The sequence below is a fragment of the Peromyscus maniculatus genome, chromosome 4 (genome assembly GCF_049852395.1).
Source record: "Peromyscus maniculatus bairdii isolate BWxNUB_F1_BW_parent chromosome 4, HU_Pman_BW_mat_3.1, whole genome shotgun sequence".
Taxonomy (NCBI): Eukaryota; Metazoa; Chordata; class Mammalia; order Rodentia; family Cricetidae; genus Peromyscus; species Peromyscus maniculatus.
In genome coordinates this window covers 57,201,755-57,222,761 of record NC_134855.1, presented here as the reverse complement: position 1 = coordinate 57,222,761, position 21,007 = coordinate 57,201,755, and the positions used below count along the sequence as shown (strand labels likewise).

The 21,007-nt window shown below is 40.0% G+C and overlaps 1 protein-coding gene and 1 pseudogene across 1 annotated transcript in view; one reads left to right on the top strand and one right to left on the bottom strand.

Moving 5' to 3' along the window:
• The window catches only part of Cerkl (CERK like autophagy regulator), a 106,060-nt gene that overhangs the window by 58,806 nt on the left and 26,247 nt on the right, over positions 1–21,007 (top strand). Inside the window, exons 3-4 of the mRNA XM_006972504.4 lie at positions 7,761–7,892; positions 14,159–14,222. Of these exons, the coding sequence (XP_006972566.2) occupies positions 7,761–7,892; positions 14,159–14,222 (196 nt within the window). The remainder of the gene's footprint in view (positions 1–7,760; positions 7,893–14,158; positions 14,223–21,007) is intronic.
• On the bottom strand, positions 14,992–20,958 carry LOC143272804 (tubulin beta-5 chain pseudogene; annotated as a pseudogene).

Genomic DNA, 21,007 nt, shown 5'->3' with positions numbered 1-21,007 from the left:
TATATTGAACATCTACTGTGTGCCAGATAACTTTTCTATAGACCATTAAATATAGCAGAAAGCAGAATCACAAAGCTTTTGACTCAAGGGGATTCTGTTCTATTAATACAAGAGGAACTGAAAATAACAAATAAATATATTTCCAGTCTCTCAAATGGTGGTGTGTGTTACCAGGAAACAGAAAAGAAGTGTTTGTCATTATGACTTTTTTGTGATAATGGAGCATACATGGAATTAAACAAATCCTCTTCTCCCCCGTGTTACTTTTAGGCCAGGGTATTTTATCACAGCAACAGAAAAGGGACTGGAGCAGCACCTGTATTTCCATCCCCTTGATTTCATAGTTCCTCCTGCTTTCCTATGTTTGTGTTACACATCGTAGCAATGTGTTACAAAGTAAATGATAGGCAGTGGAATAGTTCCAACTGAATACTTTGAAGTGTACCTCTAAAACCAGACATTTCACTAATACCCAGATACAGTTATCTCCCAAAATTGCTTGTTGTTCCTGGTCCATATAAAAAAGCTTCTGTTTTCTATAATGTATTTTTACTTAATTTCTATTAAGAATCTCTCACTTAATTAAACACATGTGAATGATATTCCCTCTCTTTTCCCAGCTGTTGTGTTTTCTTTGGCATTGACTTTGGAAGAGCCCAGCTTATTGGTCCTGTAGACACTTTAGTGGATGTAAGGGTTACTAGAATAGCTTATCTAAACATAGATTCCTGGCCTCCAGAAATCTTGGTGCACCGTATCTAGGGTGCTTCTTTCTAATGAAATGCCAGGTGATGCTTAGAGTAGTTCTGTGATTATACTATCCAGTGGCTTCTTCATGGTACCGTGTGGTGATATTGTGTCCCTCAATATATTGTGCACCCTAATAAACTTATCTGGCATCAGAGGACAGAACAAGCTACCAGATAGACATAGAGGCCAGAAAATGGTGGCACACACACCTTTAATCCTAGTATTCCAGAGGCAGAGATCCGTTTGGATCTCTGTGAGTTCAAAGTCACACTGGAAACAGCCAGGCATGGTGACACACACCTTTAATCCCAGGAAGTGATGGCAGAAAGGTATATAAGGCATGAGGACCAGGAACTAGAACCTAGCTATGCTTTTAGGCTCTTAGCAGCAGTTCAGCTGAGATCCATTCAGATGAGGACTTAGAGGTTTTCAGCCTGAGGAAACAGGATTGGCTGAGAAGTTGGAAGGTGAGGTTAGTTGTGGCTTGTTCTGTTTCTCTGATCTTTCAGCGTTCACCCCAATACCTGGTTTTGGGTTTGTTTTTTATTAATGAGACCTTTTAAGATTCATGTTACACAATGTTGCTGAGGAAAAGAGGTGAAACTCTGATTTTATTTATAATGTGTTCAGGAAGTTGATACCAGCACGACAACACAAGTCTGCAAAGGGAAAACTGGGATCAGCCTAGATGGTAATGCTAGCATCGTGACAGTATATGTCTGATCAAAAGCCTCTGTGGGAAAACACTAAGGTACTCCTCTTAGATTCTAGAGTTGACAGGACTGCACTTTATTATCAGTGTGGCTAGATGGGGCCCACACAGGTGGGACCAACCACTGCACAGAGAATCTGGAACAAGTAGATTTCTTGAACAGTTGGAAAGAGGCAGTGCAAAATGATCATTATTGCTGATAAAAGTAAATGTTAACCTAGAAAATCTTAAGTGGTTACAGGGAAAACCTATGATGGAAAGTGGGAGAATTAAAAATAGATTATGTGCAGAAATCAATAGTTTTGATTTCTATAGCCAAAATTAAAGTAAGTAGATGGATGGGAGGAAAGTTATATTGACAGCAACAACAGAAAAGATAAAACAGTACAACTGTTCAACATTTATCTGAAAATGGTCAGCATGGTACTGAAGGGATAGAGAAGAATTATTTGGAAATATATGTTTTTTGTATAAAAGAAATTGAACATCATAAAGTCTTTAAGGTAATTTTATTTTAATATAATCCTGTAAGATACCAGAAGGATTTTTGGTGCTAGATAAATTGATTTTAATGATCCTGTGGGATACAGCTCAAGCAAGCACTTAGCCTGTGCAAGGTCCTGGGTTCAATTCCTAGCACCCAAAACAACATCTACAACAACCACAACAAAATGATATTGACATGTGGCTAAGTGAACAGGTCTCAGACTACATAACTCAATAGATACGAATGCTTTTAGCATTTGTGGACATCTAAGAGCAACGTTTAACTCTGTGCCATGGGGCTGGGCTTGTGGCTCAGTGACAAGCTCATGCTTCATATGCACGGGGCCCTGTGTTTAAACCCAAGCTCAAAACAGTGAAAACCCAAAAAAATGAATCAAAGAAACAAACATCATCAGGATGAAACAACTGATCAGTTAATGAATTATGTTGGGTCAGGTGGATTGCCAACTGAAGAAAAAATAAAGTCAAATCTCTATTTTGTTTCATCTACTGAAATAAATTTCAGATAGGACTTTTAAAAATATGAAATTGAGACCACAAAAGTATTAAAAAGAAAAGTAGAAGGTTTTCAAGTCTCTAAGAACTTTTATATATGCTATAAGACTCAGAGGTCATAGAATAAATGCTAGAGAAACTCAATGATCAGTATATAAAACTGAGACATTTCAGCATTTAAAAAAAGTGTCATAAATAAAAACCAAAGCAAAGGACACCACTTTCTAAGTCACACAACAAGCAACAATAATTTTCATACAGGCCAAACCACTGTAATAACTAATACAACCAAGAAAACACAGAAGACACTTCGTGAAATACCAGATCACAGAAAAATGAAGGCAACCCTTAAATATTTGCAGTTTTCCAACTTCTCTCGTACGAAAATGCTAAATTGAAACTAGACTGGAATAGACCTCCTAATTACATATCCTTTGTCAAAGAGTAGAAAAGGATCCAACCCCGGCCATCAGAATCAGAGGCAGGCACTTTAACCAATGAGTCATCTCACTAGCACCGAAATTGTCTTTAAAATGAACACACTAAAGTAAACAAGACATATAGTGACTTAGAGTATATATGCAGACTGCTTGTGCGTGTACATGTATTTCTGGAAGGATTCCTTATGAGTACTTGCCTCCCAGGAAGGAAGCTGGGTGTCCTGGAACAGGCAAATTAAGGAGATTTTGAGCTCTGTTCCTTGTTTTTGCTTTCACTGGTCTACCAAAGGTCTCAAATACACATTTCCACTGAGGTTGTTTGTGGCAAAGGAAAGCACAGTCCTAAGGCCTCAATGGGATCTCGCTCCAGGTTTAGACAGTGCAGTCAGATGAGCAAGAAAAGCTATGGAGGTCTCTAGCCTTAGTCAATGCTGCTTCTCTGCTAGCTTTGTCTGTGGTTGAGGACAAAGGTTTTTATAGCTCCACTGCTTAGGACCAGACCTTCCACCCTCCTCTCCAGTCAGAACTGTAAGCAGTGCTATTTCTGTCACAGGCCCACAGGAGACTCATTAGGGACACCATCCTCAAGGACTCTGCAAAACTAACCCAGCACTGTTCTTGCTTTCTTCAACTGTAGAAACCTCCACTCTGTCCTCTGGGATGAATGACCCACCGGTAGCAAAGTCTACATTTTCACCTGCTTATCATACTCCTCCACACATGACTATTTGGATTCATTCTTGCCTTAGCAGTGACCCAGCTCTCCCGATGGCCTACAGCTCCCCCTGCAGTCCTCTCACGGGGTGACGGCCTCTACCATTCATCCTGGGAGATGCTTAGAGAATCTTCCTTCTACCTCTCTCCCTCCACCCCTGGAAGCACTTAGCGCTGACACCCATCCATCAGGCCTCCAGTTAGCACTGCTTATTGCAAGGGGTCCTGTACAATTGCCTGGGTCATGCTTTTTTTTTTATTTTTAACTTCAAGATTGAAGCTATTGGCAGTTACTCTGCTATACTATCCTGGAAGTCATTTGATGCATGTTCTCTCAGTCTTGGTGTCCGTTCCTTCAAAGCTCTTGAGTGTTTTACTTCAGCCACACTCTCCCATAGTCATTTTCTGTGATTTCTGTTCTTTTGGACAGGGTCTCACCATACAGCTCTAGCTGACCCAGACATCTTTATGGGGTCCAGGTGGGTCCTGAACTCACAATGATCCTCTTGTCCTTGCCCCTTGAGTGTTGGGATTACAGATATGAGCAACAATACCTTGTACATATTTATATTCATAATTCACAATGTACACATTCATAATGTGCCCCAGAGCCCTTTAGCATCACATGGAGCTTGTTTAAGTTCTTAGCTTCCCATTTCTACTACGCACAGTACTCTCCCTCTCAAGTTCAACCCCCGCCCCACTGCCCCGCAGCCTACTTCATTTGGTCTTCTTAAGCCTCCTGATCTCCTCCCCCATAAAACCCATCAACCTACTAAGATGATGCTCACTATACCACTAGTTCTTATACATGTTGTTTCTTTCTGTTTCCATGATGTCTACCCACCTTTGACTCCTCGGGACAACTTTTATTTCAGGAGCCATATCTAAAGGTCATAACTTCTAGTCAGTTCTACTTTAAATATATAATCTAGTTTTTGTTTTAACATTGATTGCACCCATTCCAGTCCAAGAACAACTGTCTTCTACTCAGAGTGTTAACCAGCTCTACTGACTTTGTTATCGTGTAGACCTACTGTGTTCACCTTCTCTATGGAGACCAGAGTGAGCCTTTAAAAGACAAAGGTTATATTATCACTTCGCTTAAAATTCACCATACATCTCTTTCTAAGCAACAAAAAATAAAGTCCCTGGAAATACTTGTAAGGCTCTGGGGGACCTGACTTTCCCTTCCAGGGAGTTATTCCTCACCTCTGCTTTCTCTCTGTCCTGTGCTGCAATTTTGTTCTTAGAACAGATACCTTTTAACCTACTCTGAATTACTTTGTTTGTGTTCTGCCATTAAGATGTCACCTTTGTAAGGACGGGACTTCACTAATGAAGCCTAGGGTCCTCTGCTTCTACTTGATACACAATAGTTATGGGGGTGTTGGTGAAGAAATTGGGATCATAGGAAAATGGAGAAATTAAAGTAGGGTTTTTAACATCAACTTTGCAGGGACTGCCTGTTTACAAAAGGGAAGAGGACCCTCAGGCTAATGTCCCACTGCAAGTAGATGGACCAGGGCATTCCTCCTGACTGTTGGTGCCTGAAGTTTAATGCCAGCTCCTGACTCTGCCATGGTTTAATGAGAGGGACAGCAGCAGTGTTTTCACTGGATCCAGAGACTCACAGGGCATGCAGCTGCAGGTGCTTCCATGTCCTGTAAAGGGGCAGAGTTTAGGAATATGTAAATAGCCTTCCCTGATTGTCACCAGATGATTCTGGTACCCACTACTTCTTGCCTGAATCAATTTTTCTAATGCCTAAAAATAAGATTATTATTCTAAGACACAATTTCCCTATTCATCATTTGCTTAGCATCCACATAGCCTGTCAAGTTGAATGTTTAAAAAACCCAGTACAATGTAATGTATTACTGTCAAGTCTCCCATTTTTATCTGATAGTGGAAGTCCCAAGATGTTCCGTCAGAGATTTTTGTATAGATGGTACAAGCACTAGGTAACAGAGGAGCCTAGAGTAAATTGGGCACAGAGTGGTGAAGGGGATGGACTCTGGGGATGGCAAAGCAAGGCTCCTGGGAGGATGTGGAGTTTGGAGCCAGCCTTGAAAAACAAATGGTAGAATTTTGATTTTTTTTTTAAACATCTTGGAAACAGAAACAAAAACCACCGGAGTGAAGAAGGGCCAGCTTTGGCATCTGATGCCATAATGGGTTGAGTTGTCATAAGGGAATTGAAACAGCCCCAGAAAAGCCTTTGCTGTATTAACACAGTTCTGTGTGCTCAGTTAGGCTGGTATCTAGAATCTCCAACCCTGGGCAGATTGTTAATGAATCAGATAGTAATAGAGGAAGGGATTCTAGGTATGTGGGTGGGGGAATGTCCTACTCAAATACTCTTTTCTTCAAGAGGGCTTTTCCAGACCCCTAAGAAGCAACATACATTCCCCCTATACACTCCCACTGTGTTCCATGTCTCTTCTGAGAGTCTAGAACAGTGGTTCTCAGCCTGGGGGTCTTGATTCCTTGATCACGTTCATGCTTTCACAGGAATCACCTAAGATCATCCAGTATATCAAATATTTACATTATGATTCATAACAATAGCAAAATTATAGTTATGAAGTAGCAACAAAATTTATGGTTGGGCATGTCACTATAACATGAGGAACTATATTAAAGGGTCGCAGCACTAGGGAGGTTGAGGACCACTGGTCCTGACTGTCCTGCACTATTGATTTCTCCTTTAAAGCACCAGCTGCGTCTTCTCTGACTCTTCTTTCTAGGATTGAACACAAAGGTTCAATGAGTCTTACTTGAATGCTGAATGTGAGAGGAGAGGAACTGGGTTAGGTTGGGTTTTACAGTCTCTGAAGGCCATTTTAAGGGGTCTGGGCAGTGTCCACAGCAGAGAGATGCCGGGGTAGCTTTGGAACAGTGAAGCATGGACAGGAGCTATGCAAACTGGGGGAGCACCCAGCACACAGGTGCCAGAGCTCTAAACCAGAGGGGATTGATGGTGAGTGACCCAGGTGGCCTGGAAGCTAGCAGGCTCCTCAGTGCTCACTCAAATACAAGAACTAGAAAAAGTGAGGCATGCGGTGTGGATAGGGTCTCCACATGTGTGATCTAGAGAACCATGAGGCTTCTTATCTCCAAAGGTTTCTTGGGAATGTCCAAAGACTTCAGCATGGTTCTGTCCATTCCTCATCTCAAGCTCTCCCTGAATTCAAAACAGTATGTGCTGGTAAAAGATGTTTATTACGTCAAATATCATGAGAGAGGAAAATATTCTCCCTAAGTGAAAAATGAAACATAGGGTTTGATATAAGCGGACGTTTTCTTCCATTTATCTTTAGTGATGGTTTTAGTAAAAACGAATGTTAACTGCTTTTGTAACCTTAAAACTCTGTCTTCTGAGAGCCAGCTTACCATGAAAGAAATGGTCGTCAGTTTTCTTTTGGTTCCTGCCCCTTCCTAACAGCACACAATTGGCTCTGCACCTGCTCCAAGTGCCAAGCCTCTTGCCCAGAAAATTGCGGTATCAAATCTCAGTCCCGACTGTGAGGCAACCCATCACCACTGGCCTCTGAGAGGGGATGCCTTCCCAGTCCCTAGGAGAAAAGCACTTTCTTCCCTGCAACCTTCTGGGATTTGAACTCTGACCTCAAGTCTCCTTTCAGCCACAGTATGCACCACACTGCTTGATAACAGTGACTCACCCCAGGTTGCTCAGTCTGTCCCCGGAGTCATTGGATAGGTCAGAGGGCGGTAGACCTGAGGTCATTAGATGCCCAGTTCTAGTGTAAGTATATATCTAAGGAGAGGAAAATGCACCTTTTTGTTTGTCACAGCCCACAGCCTGACTCCACAAAGAAGTGCCTCATCTGTGAGCAGGTCAGTGTGCATCAGTATTGCTTCCATGTTTACAAGTTGCTATTGTTGATACCTTTCTTTCTGAACAACATGCTCGTTATAATGCATGGCTTATTTGAAGAGGGAAAGCATCGTGTTTGGCCTCTAGGAAAGCAGATGGCTAAAAAAAAAAAAAAAAAAAAAAAAAAAAAAGCCACACTCAAGGAAGAATCTAAGATACAAATAGCAAATGCTATTTAGAGTCATGTATGATATTCTGATAGGAATATCTAAGCATCTAAGCTTACCTGTTTTTGTTTTAGGTTTCTCAAGCAGGCCAAAGGCTCTAAAGATCCTCCTCAACCCTCAGAGTCACAGAAAGGAGTCTGTCCAAATCTATTACGAGAAGGTGGAACCTCTGCTGAAGCTTGCGGGGATAAAGACTGATGTGACAAGTGAGTCATTTTCCCTCTGTAACTTTACTGTTGAAGACTCCACAGGGAGCCCACACACTCTTCCTTCCTAAGCACAAGCAGCTGCTCCTAGCAGTAAAGCTTTCTGCATGTGTCCTGTCGCCAGCTCCAGAGCTGTCCTGCATTTGCTTTGCTTTTTTATTGTGCTATTGTGTGTTGAAATATCAATATTTTAGACCTCCTTCACAGTAACAATTATTAGGTGTTGTTTGAAGGAAGCTATGGCTTTTGACATCTTCAAAATGTTTGCTATATTCACATTTCTTCCTAATGTTTTTCCGTGGCTCTTCCCTTGGGTTGTTTTTGTTCTGACCCTGACCCCTGCTGGTTAGGTCAAAATGAAGCACCAAGCTGCTGCTTTTAGTTGATTTAGGAGAAACTGGGAGCTTGGATCCTTTGTGGAAACTAAGAGTGTGTTTAGCTACTTGCTAAGGAAGACAGGAATTTGCTAATCCCCAAATTAATAGAAAGAATGTTAGTAATGTCTTTTTGGACATTTAATATTTGAAGACCAATTTCCCCTGCTTTATTAACACTCACCATATGCCCAGCTACTAGGAAGGGTGGACACTGCCTAAAGCCAGAACTTTCCTGGCTTTGTTTATATGGCTTCACCATGGCAGAGGGAATCTGCTGCACACTGTAGTCAGTAGAGTCTATTATGTAATTAAGCCGCACGGGAGACAAGCCCAGAGTACAGTTGGAGTGTCCTAGTCATAAGGACATGTTTTGGGAGGAGGGACCTGGCTTTGCTCAGCTGTGACAGACAGAGATGGGTCTCATAGTGTTAATCAGGTCTTTGAAATGCAGTGCATTGAAGTGCTCAGGTGGAAGGAAGTTCCTCCCTCTAGTAGGTTTGTAGGAAGTTCAGACACCTCAAAGACATCTGCCACTATGAAAGTTAAAGGCCCCCAACAATGGGGGCCCATGCCTATAATCCTCGTACTTGGGAGACTGAGGAAGAAGACTATGGGTCTGAGGTCAGCCTGAGCTACATAGCAAAACTCTGTCTTACTGAAAATAAATGAATAACCAAATAGCAGTAAAAGAAAAAAAAAAAAACTACCTCAAATGAATTCCTGAATTAAATGAAGTTACAGTGGAAAAGTTAGTTTGTTATGGCTATAACTTTGGTATTACAGATGATTCACAAAGGAAACACACACTCCAGATTCATCCCTATTGTCTATGGAATAGTTCCAAAGATCAGAATGATTTGAGGTCCATGTTGGGATGAGACAATTAAAAGTTAGATGAATATCAAACTCATGAACAACCATTGTATTTTACATATGTGAACACTACTCAGGAGTTTGCATGGACATGACTATGTATCAGTTAGCTTCTGAATGTCTCATTGGAACCTAGTTATTGTACCTTGTATTTGGGAGGTTGAGGCAAGTACACCACTTGTGCCCAAGCTTTTGAGGTCAGCCTGACAAAGAAGCAAATAATTTCTGTGGCATTTCTTGCTCTGGGCAGAATGCATAATTATTGAGGATTCAAGCAGATACTTAACACTGAATATTGTGGTTTTGGCATACGCATAAAAACCTAAGTTGTCTGGAGGTGATACTAATTTTGATGAGAGGGCTCAAGAAAACCACGTGATCCAGATACTTCTTAAGAGGCAAAGGAGGCAGAAATGGGAGGGAAAAGGAGAGTAGCAGACATATTTAAGTGAGGGAACAGAGATAGAAGGGGGTAGTGTAGAAAAGGAACCCATAATATCATGGTATCTTGGAAGTTTCTTATTTTGGCTATACCTCCATAATTTTGAATTTATCTTGAATCCGGTTTGTCTTATCTTCATAAAACAGTTGAAAATTAAATTGCAGCCTCTTTTTTTTTTTCTTACCTAGTGGGATGACGAAAGGCAAGTATATTGTAAGACTCTAACATGCACCAAATTTTCTTTTGGTTTAATTATCTATGTTTCACACAGTACAGCTGTTTCCTTTCCTGGAACTAAGGGTAGATTCCCTCTTCACGAAGGCTGAAAAAAGATGTCTGAATAGAATGTGAATCCTATTAAGGAAAAGGGGCAAAGTGGCCTTGGGAAGGGTCCCCAGCAATGTTTCCCATATAAGCCTGATTCCAGACATGGTTGAATCTTATGTTGCCCTCAACAATTTGCTTAACACATCTTTTAGTGACTTTTTAAAAATCATGGTGTGATAATATGGTTTGGCAGAGATGAGTCCACCAACTGAATCAAGATTAAGGGAGGAAGAGGAGGAGGAAGAGGAAAAGGAGAAAAAGGGGGAGGAGGAAGAGAAAAAGAAGAAAGCTGAGGATTTTCTTCTGTATATCAGCAAAACATTTACATAAAATGTTCTCTTTTTTGTCTCAAAGACTGAACAAACATGTGACTGCTGGGAGTGTTTCAGCTTTTCTGCCTACCTTGCTTAAAGTGTCATACAAATATGGTCCTTAGTTTAGGCTCTCATTTTTGTAAAGTTATATAACAGGATTGAATTCACCTTTTAATGGAAAGAAAATATATGAAGAATAATTCAAAAGAGCACACATCTACTGCATCCTATTGTAGTTTATTAGGGAAAGTCATACTGTGTCAGTATTTGGCCTGATTTGAATTTTTGCACCTATGTGTAATACTTTTCCCCCACATTTGTTTTAAACATAGATCTTATGCATTAATAAATGTATACTTCTCTCACTCCGATTTGTGCTGAAACTCTAGCCACTTCTGAATATAGATCAGCCCTTTCTGAAACATTTGAGTTAAAACTGTACCCCACCATGCTGCTACTTCCACCAATGTAGGATTTTCTCTAACAAAAGCATCAGCAAGGCTTCTGGAAATCCCTCGAAGAAACAGGCATTTATTCTAGTAACATATTGGTCCACTGGTCAAAGAGGAGAATGAATGGTAAGTCCAGGCTAATATGTAACATATTTCTTCTCTCTGGCTCTCTAGATAAAGAAGATATTAGAGTTTGTACCTTTAAGGGTACCTTCAATCTCAGCACTTAGCGGGAAGAAGGTGGATCTCTGAGTTCAAGGCCACCCTTGTCTACAGAGTGAGTTCCAGGACAGCCAGGGCTACACAGAGAAACCCTGTCTCAAAAAAATAACAGCAAAGAAAAAATTCTGGAGTTTTGAGAGGTCATTGGGTGATAGGATAAATTTACAGAACAAAAAAGTGGAAAAGTCAGAGAAGTAGATAAGTCCGAGAAAATAATTTCCTGGTAGAGTAGTGTGGTTGCACATGGAGAGGAATTGAAGAGAATACAGCTAGCATGCTGTAGGTGTTTGGCTCTCCCTGTGGCTATCAAGGAGCCTTAGCTTGGGACCCTAGGCTAGAAGCTGAGTGTCATGTTACTCAACAACTTTGATGTCCTTGAGTGCAGTCTGCCTTTGTGCACACCAGCAAAGGCACGTCCTCCATGCCTACTTACGTATCAGCTGATCCAGCCCAAGGCCACATAGCTTGCTGATTAGGAGCACTGTTTGTATCACAAATCTACTTGTCTTCTTAGCTGGATGGTTTTGGGCTACTTATACACTGCACAATGCAAAGGATGTGAGAGCACTGCACAATGCAAAGGATGTGAGAGCTGACAGTTACCTCCTGACAATTGTTATCTACTGTCGTTAATGTTGTTCATTGTAATAATACAAAATTAGTGCTTTCTTTCTGGTGTGCAGTCACCATGCTCTGCGCCCTTCTGTGTATTCACAACAGGCACTTTGCTTTGAAGAAAGCACTAGACCTTCTCATGGTCATTGTCATCATCATGGTTGAAAGAGGCTTCTCTGAATTTACCCATGATCTCTGTCAGCTCAGAGCCCCTGGGGATGTCCAGTCACCAGATAATTCTGCCTCCTTGTGATGGGGAGCATTGTTCAGAAAGTGGAGCTCTTGTGGAATCACATTCTTTTTATGTGGTCATGCTCTTGGCTTCTGGTCCTTTGTGACTCTGTGTTCTTTTCTCGTTTGTTCTACGTGGCTTTACTTTTGTAGCTTTCTCGTTCCTTATTTCACCCAGCAGAAAACTAGGCCATCTGGAGAAATTCAGTCACAAAGCATGTGTATGGGGTAGGGGCATAAGTTATGAAAGGTGCTAGAAGTTGAGCATCCTGGTCTGGGTCTGCTTTGAGCATCCTGGGATGCCTGTCGGAGAGGAAAAAAATAGTATTTCAGTATCCTATCCCATAGCAAAATTTGAGTACCAGACCAAGACATGTTTCTTTGTGTCTAAATCATATTGCATCTGATTTTATTTCAAATTCATTATGGTCATTATTTGCCCTGGACATAGTACCCTGAGGTAGTAACGTTTATGCTGAAGTGGAGGCGTGCTGAGGTGAAGAGCGGTGAAGGGCAGGTTCAAATCTCTAATACTGAAAGGACACAGAATGCCGACTTCATTGGAAAAGGAAAGTAGATGGAAAGGCAGTATCATAGTAAAGAAAAAAATAGTTTTGTTGAGAAACCCTCTTCATGATTATTTGTGGTGGGATGACCATGGCTCTGTCTGAGTATGGAGCCCACAAGAGCTTGTCTAGTTACTTGTTTTGATTTTCTCTACCTTGCATAGTCATCACAGTTTGTCCTTTTTTCTGCGTTCTTTTCCTTTACATCACGTTTTCCTAGTTCATGTCATAGATGCTTTTGTCACCAGAATATGTTAAGTCTCTCCAGAGGCTGTTTATTTTATTCATCCTATTAAACAGTTTACACCTCTACATTTCTTAGTCAGTTTTCTTTCATTTGTTTCCTTTTTTGTTTCAGAAAAAAAATGTGATTTATTTTTTAATTTATTCAATATCCCTTAAGATTCCTATACTTAGATGTGTTACATTAGTATATAATCAAATGCCAGTTGAGATGTTAAAGAAAAAAAATCAGGATGTTTTAACTCTCACTTAAATAAAAAAAAAAAACATTTAGCCTAAACATAACTTTAAAGTGAATTTTATAATACATTTGAAAATTTTGTTCAAAAGTACGCTTTGGCATAAAACTCAAGTGTGAAAACTTGTTTCACAACCTATGTGTTTCTTCATAACAACCTTAGTGATTTTGAACATGTGTAAGAACATTTATTACATTGCATTTTAAGATTGTACATGATTATATGCATATGGTTGTAAATGAGTTATCAGCACACATCTTTTATGATAATGTACCCTTGCAACTTTATTAATATTGATATTTTAAATTTTCTTATATCTTTCCTCTGATTGGAATTTATCAGGGATTTCGTTCTTGTGAATAAGCTTGGGGAGAATTACAATGTAACAATGCTGGATATAGAATGATTCTCTCAGACACCAAGACTAATAATTTTTAACAATATCCAAAAACATCATAGGAAAAGCTTGAACACTGCTGGCACCAGGGACAGACAGGCATGAAAGATTAATGTAATCTTGCATATAATGATGCACATTCTTACACAAAAAAATCCATCTGCAGTGTCATGTCAGTCAGCAGAAATCTTTGATGGGTGGATACAGCTGGGCTGCCTCTTCTGGCAGGGATGCCCCAGAAAATGCTAAATGTGCTTGTGATGCTCGGTGCCATCTGCAGTGTGCCCACTCATCCTGTCTTCACTGGCATTTCAGTGCTGCACGGGATATTAGTGACTGTGGCAACAGAGATGTGGTGTGACAGACTCATTTCCTCTGTGGACCTGGGCTCTGGTCCTGTATGCCGGCTTCCCCCGGGTTTGGGTTTCTTATCATTGGGCTGGCATTACTGTGTATTTTCACATCCAGCTCCGTTTTGGTTTTTGTTTTTTTTTTTGAGTCTAGCATCTCTAGATACATGTTCTTCTGGTATGTAAATCTTATACTAACCTTTCAACTAATTTATTCATGTAAGGTTGCCAAAGTGATTTAACATTGACTGTTCAATGCCAGCAAATATGCTGTATTTTCAAAATACTCCTGTTCCCAAGCTTCTGATCGAAAGGAAATGTGTCTTATTTAGGGAAAACTAAACACACAGGCACCACGATAAACGCCCTAAACACTGTGTGTTGGATATCCATCCCTAAATAACTTATATAGTTGCAACAACTATGTGGTCACCTTTTACATAAAGCTATAAAATACCAGACAATGAATATTTAATCCTTTTTCCTATGGTTCAAATATTCAAGAATAAATACTTGTTTATGACCTGACCATATGTTTTGAACATAATATTTTGCCAAACCAAGCTTAAAAAGTGTGGATTGTTGTTTAAAATATTATTTTCTGTTTTAATTTAATAGTAACAGAATATGAAGGGCATGCCCTGTCCCTGCTTGACGAATGTGAACTCCAAGGATTTGATGGGTAGGTTGTATTTTTAATCTGCACATATATAAAAAATTATACTAGTAAAAAATTTCTTAGCTTTTAGTCACCTATTTGGGACTGATCATTTTAAAGCATTATAATGAATTAGGCTCTGTTCATGTACATATGCTAGTAATTAATGCTAATATATCATGGTCATCCATCTCTAAGGACCTGACATAGCGAATCAAAAAGAGAAATTATAAATATCAAGAAACCCTATACTTAATGTGCATATATTTTTACTTAAAATCCTTAGTGTTTGGCTTTTACCATGTCAATATAAAGAAGAACATTGATGAGAACTATTATGTTCATCATACAGTGTAACAATGCTGTGGTCTTCTTTTGCAAGAATAGCTATTCAATAATGAATTTTGCTGTGATTGATTGGAATAGATATTTTGTAACAACAAAATCTATTTTCTGAATGAATAAAAGATGCTGGTTTTAATTATCTCATAATTTATTGACTAAGTAGATATGGTTTTGTTTTGTTTGTTTTGTTTTACAGGTTTAGCATTTTATTATGAATGGATTGTCACATAGTTCTATATTACATATCAATTAAGGCAACACTGTGTGGCTTTAGTTTTTATCACCAGGGATGAAAAGCAAGTCTTTATTCTAACTCCCCTGATAGCGCTGATGGCTGGGCACCTAACTGGAAGGTGGTTGCTTTCTTGAGCCCTTTATGCCCTGCTACTTCGCTTTCAAGTATTTCAATACAAAATCTCTCTGATCTGATGAGACCGTCAATTCTCTGCTAAAGCAAAACACTGCTCTGGATAACCTGGGGAAAACCGTGGTATGTTTGGTTTAGAAAGGGACCTGTGACATGCTTAGATAGGGCACCATCCCCATACCAGGGCTAAGCACAGAGCATCCTAAGACCCCCTATTCATTGATCTCTTTTTCATCATCTTCAAAAGCCTCTTCCCTGTCTTTGACCATGGCATACAGGTATTTCTGATGCTGGAACTCCAGGTCATTTATGTTACTCTCAGCTGTGGTGAACTTCACCTCACCTATGCCTTCACCTGAGAACCAGTGCATGAAGGCCTTGTGGTGGAACATGGCCAGGAACTGCTCTGAGATGCTCTTGGATAGCACATCTGGATGCACGGTGGTGTTGCCGATGAAGGTGGAGGCCATCTTCAGGCCCCAGGGCAGGCTGTCACACATGGTGACCTTGATGTTGTTGGGAATCCACTCTACAAAGTAACTGCTGTTCTTGATTTGGATGGACAGCATCTGCTTGTCCACCTCCTTCATGGACATTGGGTCCCGAAAGACAATGACCATGATCAGGTAGCGGCCCATGGTGTGGTTCACAGGTGGTTATGTTCTTAGCGTTGAATATATGCTGTGTGAGCTTGGGCACTGTTAGGAGCACTGCACCGCTGACTTCCCAGGGCTGTGAGGTGGGGGCAAAGCAGGGCATGAAGGGATGTAGGCATGGGAAAGGCACCATGTTCACAGCCAGCTTTCGCCAGGTTGATGTTGAGCTGGCCAGGGAAACAGAGTGATGTGACACTGCTCATGGTGCCAGACACCAGGTGGTTGGAGTCCCCCTTGGTGGGTATGGTCAGCTTGAGCATGGAGAAGCAGATGTCTTAGACATTCATAACAGGCATTGAAAACTTGCTTGTAATGCCTTGCTGGAGTGTGCTGAAATTGCTCACTGGCATTTGAACATTAGGAACAAGGCAAATGAGATACAGAATTGATTGCAAATGTAATGGATTAATGTACATAATGAAAACATATTACTTTGGGGAGGGTGTTTATGCAAGACTCGCTATCTGAGAGCTTTAAAAGATGATATGTGGATGATTGCCACATGGCAATGGGGAGAAGGGAAGAAAAGACCAGTGAACCACTGAGGTCTTGAAAGGCAGTTGATCTTCATTTTCCCCAAAATAAAAAGAAAGCTTTAAAGCTTCCAAGGAAATATTAAGACACATGAAGGGTATCGTTACCATCAAAGAAAGCACTGAATTGCAGTAAAAGAAAGTAGTGCCTAGTGAGGCATAAAATTTAGAAGGTAAAACATGATTAAACAAAAGGGTACATAAGAAGGCTAGATGGCTATACTATAAAAGCATTGACAGTCAAGAGGACAAGGTGGGCAATTACTGTATAATTTCATACCTAGAAGTGAGCAGAAGGATAAATAGGCTACATAGGAGGAAATGATTCTGGAAGTGTACATTTAAAAAAATGTGTTTGGGAAATTTATGCCAAATGATGAGCGACTTAGTGTGGTCCAAAGTCCCAAGCTACAAGTATAAGAAGATCATGGCTTCATTCTAAGTCCTTGCTTTGGACCTTGGTTATATAAATAAAAGTCAGGGTAGCAGATGTACATATGAAATCTGAACTTACTCACTGGTGGCATGAGACGCTCTGATGAGTGTGGTATCTGTCAGTGTCTTCTCTTGGTGATTACACCATCTGGGGATCTAGAATGGCTTAGAAGTAGGAAAAAGGATTGCTCAAATTCAGAGAAAGGGTTTTTTTCCCCTTTACATAAACGTATTAATTTTTAATTTATTTCCCATGTGGAAATTATTTTGCACTATGATATTAAAAGATATATAAAACTTTTAGTTATTACACATTCTAAAACTGTTGTGTGAACTAAGTAAGTCCATTGATTTGTTCTAATCCTATGGTATACTGATTTACTTTGGGTGTATAATGATTTTAAATTTCTATTAGAAGTAATCTATGTTCCAAATATTTTAAATAGTTCATTTATTTTGATGGATTTAGCTTTTCTAATAGGAGCTGGTGTGGTTGGAGTAACTACCTTAATTAAAGGTAATTCTAATTCCCCTTACTTAGAAATGCATGGACTGTTGTGAAACAGTGGAAACATGATTATTTCAACAAACACTTCAAGAGAACAAATCTCTAACAAGAATTGTTCAGACAGGAAATATCTCTCATTGAACCTGTTTAAAGAATGACCATAGGTCTCTGCATCTGCTCCCATCAGTTCTGGATGAAACCTCTCTGATGACAATTATGCTAGGCTCCAGTCTATGAGTATAGCAGAATATCATTCAGACTCATTTCATTCACTTTTTTTTCTGGTGGTATTTGGTTCTATCCTAGGTCTCCAAGCTATCCAGACTCTGGTTTCTGGCCCTCCAGGCAGTGCCAAGCAGAGGCTTCCTCTCATGGCATGGGTCTCAAGTTAGTCCAGTCGTTGGCTGGCCACTCCCACAGTTCTGTGCCACCTTTATTCACAGTATATCCTAAGACCCACAGACATACATTAGGCAGAGCTCTGGGAATCCTGCAGAAGAGAGAGAGGGAGGATTATAGGAGCCAGAGGGTTCAAAGACACCACAAGAAATTAGTCCACAGGATTAACTAACCAGGGCTCATGGGGGCTTGCAGAGACACAAGGGACAATCAGGGAGCTTGCATGGATGGGTCTGACCTAGGTCATCTGCATTCATGTTATGGTTGTGTAGCTTGATGTTCTTTGTGGAAATCCTAACATCGGGAGCAGGGGCTGTCTCTAACTCTTTGCAGGTTTTGGGGACCCTATCCCTCCTATTGGGTTTCCTCGTCCAGCCTTAATATGAGGAAATGTGCCTAGTCTTATTGTAACGTGTCATGCCATGTTTGGTTGATATTCCTGGGAGGTCTGCCCTTTTCTGAAGGGAAAGGAAGAAGAGTGGATCCAGGGAAGAGGGGAAGAAGGAGAGGACTGGGAGGAGAGGAGGGAGGAAAAACTGAGGTCAGGATATAATATATGAGAGAATAGTAATAAAAAAAAGAATGACCATAAGAATATTTTTGAAAAAAGTTTATACAAAAGATTTAAAGATGGGATGTGGCCGAACATGCCATTTCATTTTGATGAGTGGTGGAATCACATTCCCCCAGGAGCTCAGCCTGTGGTGTTCCTCTTTGATGGCAGTGGAGTTATTGATTGGAAGTGGTTAGTAAGTTATTCATGGCTTCTAGACAGGAGGCTGGGAAGCTGCAGTCCAAAAAAGCTCCAGGGCAGCTTAGTCAGCAAAGTGAAACAGTTTGCTAGATGATGTTTAAGAAATACTATTTCCTAAGATTTTAGAGTTTTTAAAAACGAGTTCCATATGCTTCTGTGAAGACACATTGTGACATATTTCGAAAGCCAAGAGAAACAGCAGATCAACACTCAATGACAGCTGCTGTCCCACCCCAGTGTGTTCTAGCAAACACTGTGGGATCCATGGCTAAAACTTGGGGGAGGTTGGGTTCCATATTGCCCCTTATTTACATGGCCTGACAAAAAAAGTTACATAAGGGCAAAGAAGAGAATGATGTCAGCTGTGATGACTAGAAGCCATGGCAGTCGCATTTACTATAAAGTGAACACTGTTAAACAACCTGTAGCGTTTATGAAATTGTTAGTATATTAATCTTTGCTTTTCGTGTGTGTGTGTGTGTGTGTGTGTGTGTGTGTGTGTGTGTGTGTGTGTAATTTTCTGGATTATACAGCATTACTCTTTTGTTCATAATACTATTAGATATATAAACTATAATGTAGATGTTACTTGGCTGTCATTGACATTTTCTCAGATTTAACTGTGGTATTTGTACTAGTAAGTTTTTTTTAAGCCAAACTGAGTCAGAAAACAATCTGACTCTCAACATTTCAAAGATAATATTGATTGTAATAGAAGATATGCAAGCAATCCCTTAAAAACCTTTGTTATTTTTCTTTTAGAAAAGGAAATAACTGTACCCTGATTCTACTTTTCTAGAAAGAATCATTCTACTGAGTCCAGTGGCCACGTTTTCTCACCCTGAGAACAGCAAGACTTAACAGATGCAGAGGGGTCATTTGAGTAACTTTTCATTGTAAAGTAACTTATTGCAAAAGGGTGAATTTTTCTTCTTTCCCATAATTATATTAAATACATTCATTTATGTCATCTACCTGGAGGCCGTCTTAACAGTTTGATTAGTTATATTAGTTATTTTTCCTGTAAAGTTACAAAATACTCAGAATTTTTTTAAAAAATCAGCTTAAGGGAAGAAGGGTTTGACTTGGCTTACAGTTTGAAGGTGGCACCATCTTCATGATGGGAAGGCATGGAGCAGGCATGTGAGGCTGCAGGTCACATGATTTCCGTGGTTACAAGCAGAGAGGGATGAATGCTGGTGCTTAACCCATTTTCTCCCATTTGTATTCGGTCTGGAATGAAAGTCTATAGAATGGTGCTGCCCACAGTCTAAGCCTTCCTTCCTCAGTTAAACTTTTCTAGAAATAGACTCATAGACTTAACCAGAAGTCTCTATCCATGGTGATCCTAAATGCAGTTGACGATGAAGATTAACAGTGATCTAGTAGTTGTTAACACAAATCAGCATATTCTTTTCTAACTCATTCAATTTCGTGTTGACTTTATTGGTTCAAAGTTATTTTTAAAGTAATAAAATTCCCATAAGGCTACATTCTTTGGATTTCATACATAGAATGAAAATGATAAATTGAATGATAGATACTTAGTAGTGGGTGACCATGGGAAAGCTCCTTAGTCATTCTAAGCCTTAGCTTCCTGATATGTAAATTGAGGTTATCAATTTATCTATTATCTGCAGCTATCACTTAAATAAGTTAATACCAGGAGAGTGCTGAGAACAGTGTCTGATATGTATGCAGTCATATCCACTAACTGATATTCACTAATGGTACTTAGTCACACTTACTTGTGGTGATATTTTATTTGTGCTTTGATAAATAAAGCTTGCCTGGAGATCAGGGGGAAAAGGCGAGCCATTTTAAGTAAATGAAGTCAGGCAGCACACACCCTTAATCCAGTTACTTAGCAGGCAGGGTCTCTGTATGTTCAAGGCCATACTAGGGAACAGAGCCAATCATGGTGACACACACCTTTTACCAACCCAGTACCAACCATAGAGACCTGGGGGTCTGTACAGACAGACAGTGACAAGGAAGTGAGGTAGCTGGGCTAAGAGCCAATGAGAGGGCTGAAAAGCAAGGCAATAAAGGCATGGGTAAGACAGGAAGTGGCTCAAATTTGGAAGCTGCAGAGCTGGTGAAGTAAGGTGGGCTGGTGGCTATTCCTATTTCTCTGATCTCTAAGGTTTTCACCCCTATATTTGGCTCTGTGTTTTTCATTTAATAAGACCATTTAGAAATTCGTCTACACTTACTCTATTGTTACAGTTATAATTTGGATTTGTTTCAAAAGATTTTCCGAACTTCTATATTATGGCAGAGTTTTACAGGTTATTTGTTTGTTTGTTTGTTTGTTTGTTTGTTTGGCAGAATGCTCATGGAAAGGCCCTCCCTGACTCTAGCAAGGAGGAACATAACTATGCTGCTGTCACCTGTAGTCATGTGTTGCCATCCTATGTATATAAGAATCAAGCTCTTTCAAACTCAATTATATTTTGGGGTGGTGGTGGGGGAAGAGTTTATATGGTCCTTTTAGATCACACACAGCATGTACATGGTCATGGATAAGGATTTTGACAGAGTTCATAAAACATTGGGAAATTTTGAAACCAAACAGATAAAAGTTCAAAAACTTGGAGTGACATGCTTTTGGATGTTAACAAGCAAATGCTGGTTAGATGTGAGTTGGGATGTTCACTGTTTACTACTTTGTAGCTCAAACTATTTGGTCTATGGAGAACTGTGAAGGGTCTGGTTTTATTAATCATTTGTACCTGTGTAGTGCTGTGTCTTCTGAGCCATTGTCCCTTACTAAAGGCTTGAGGTTATTTTGAGTGATCATATCCACTAC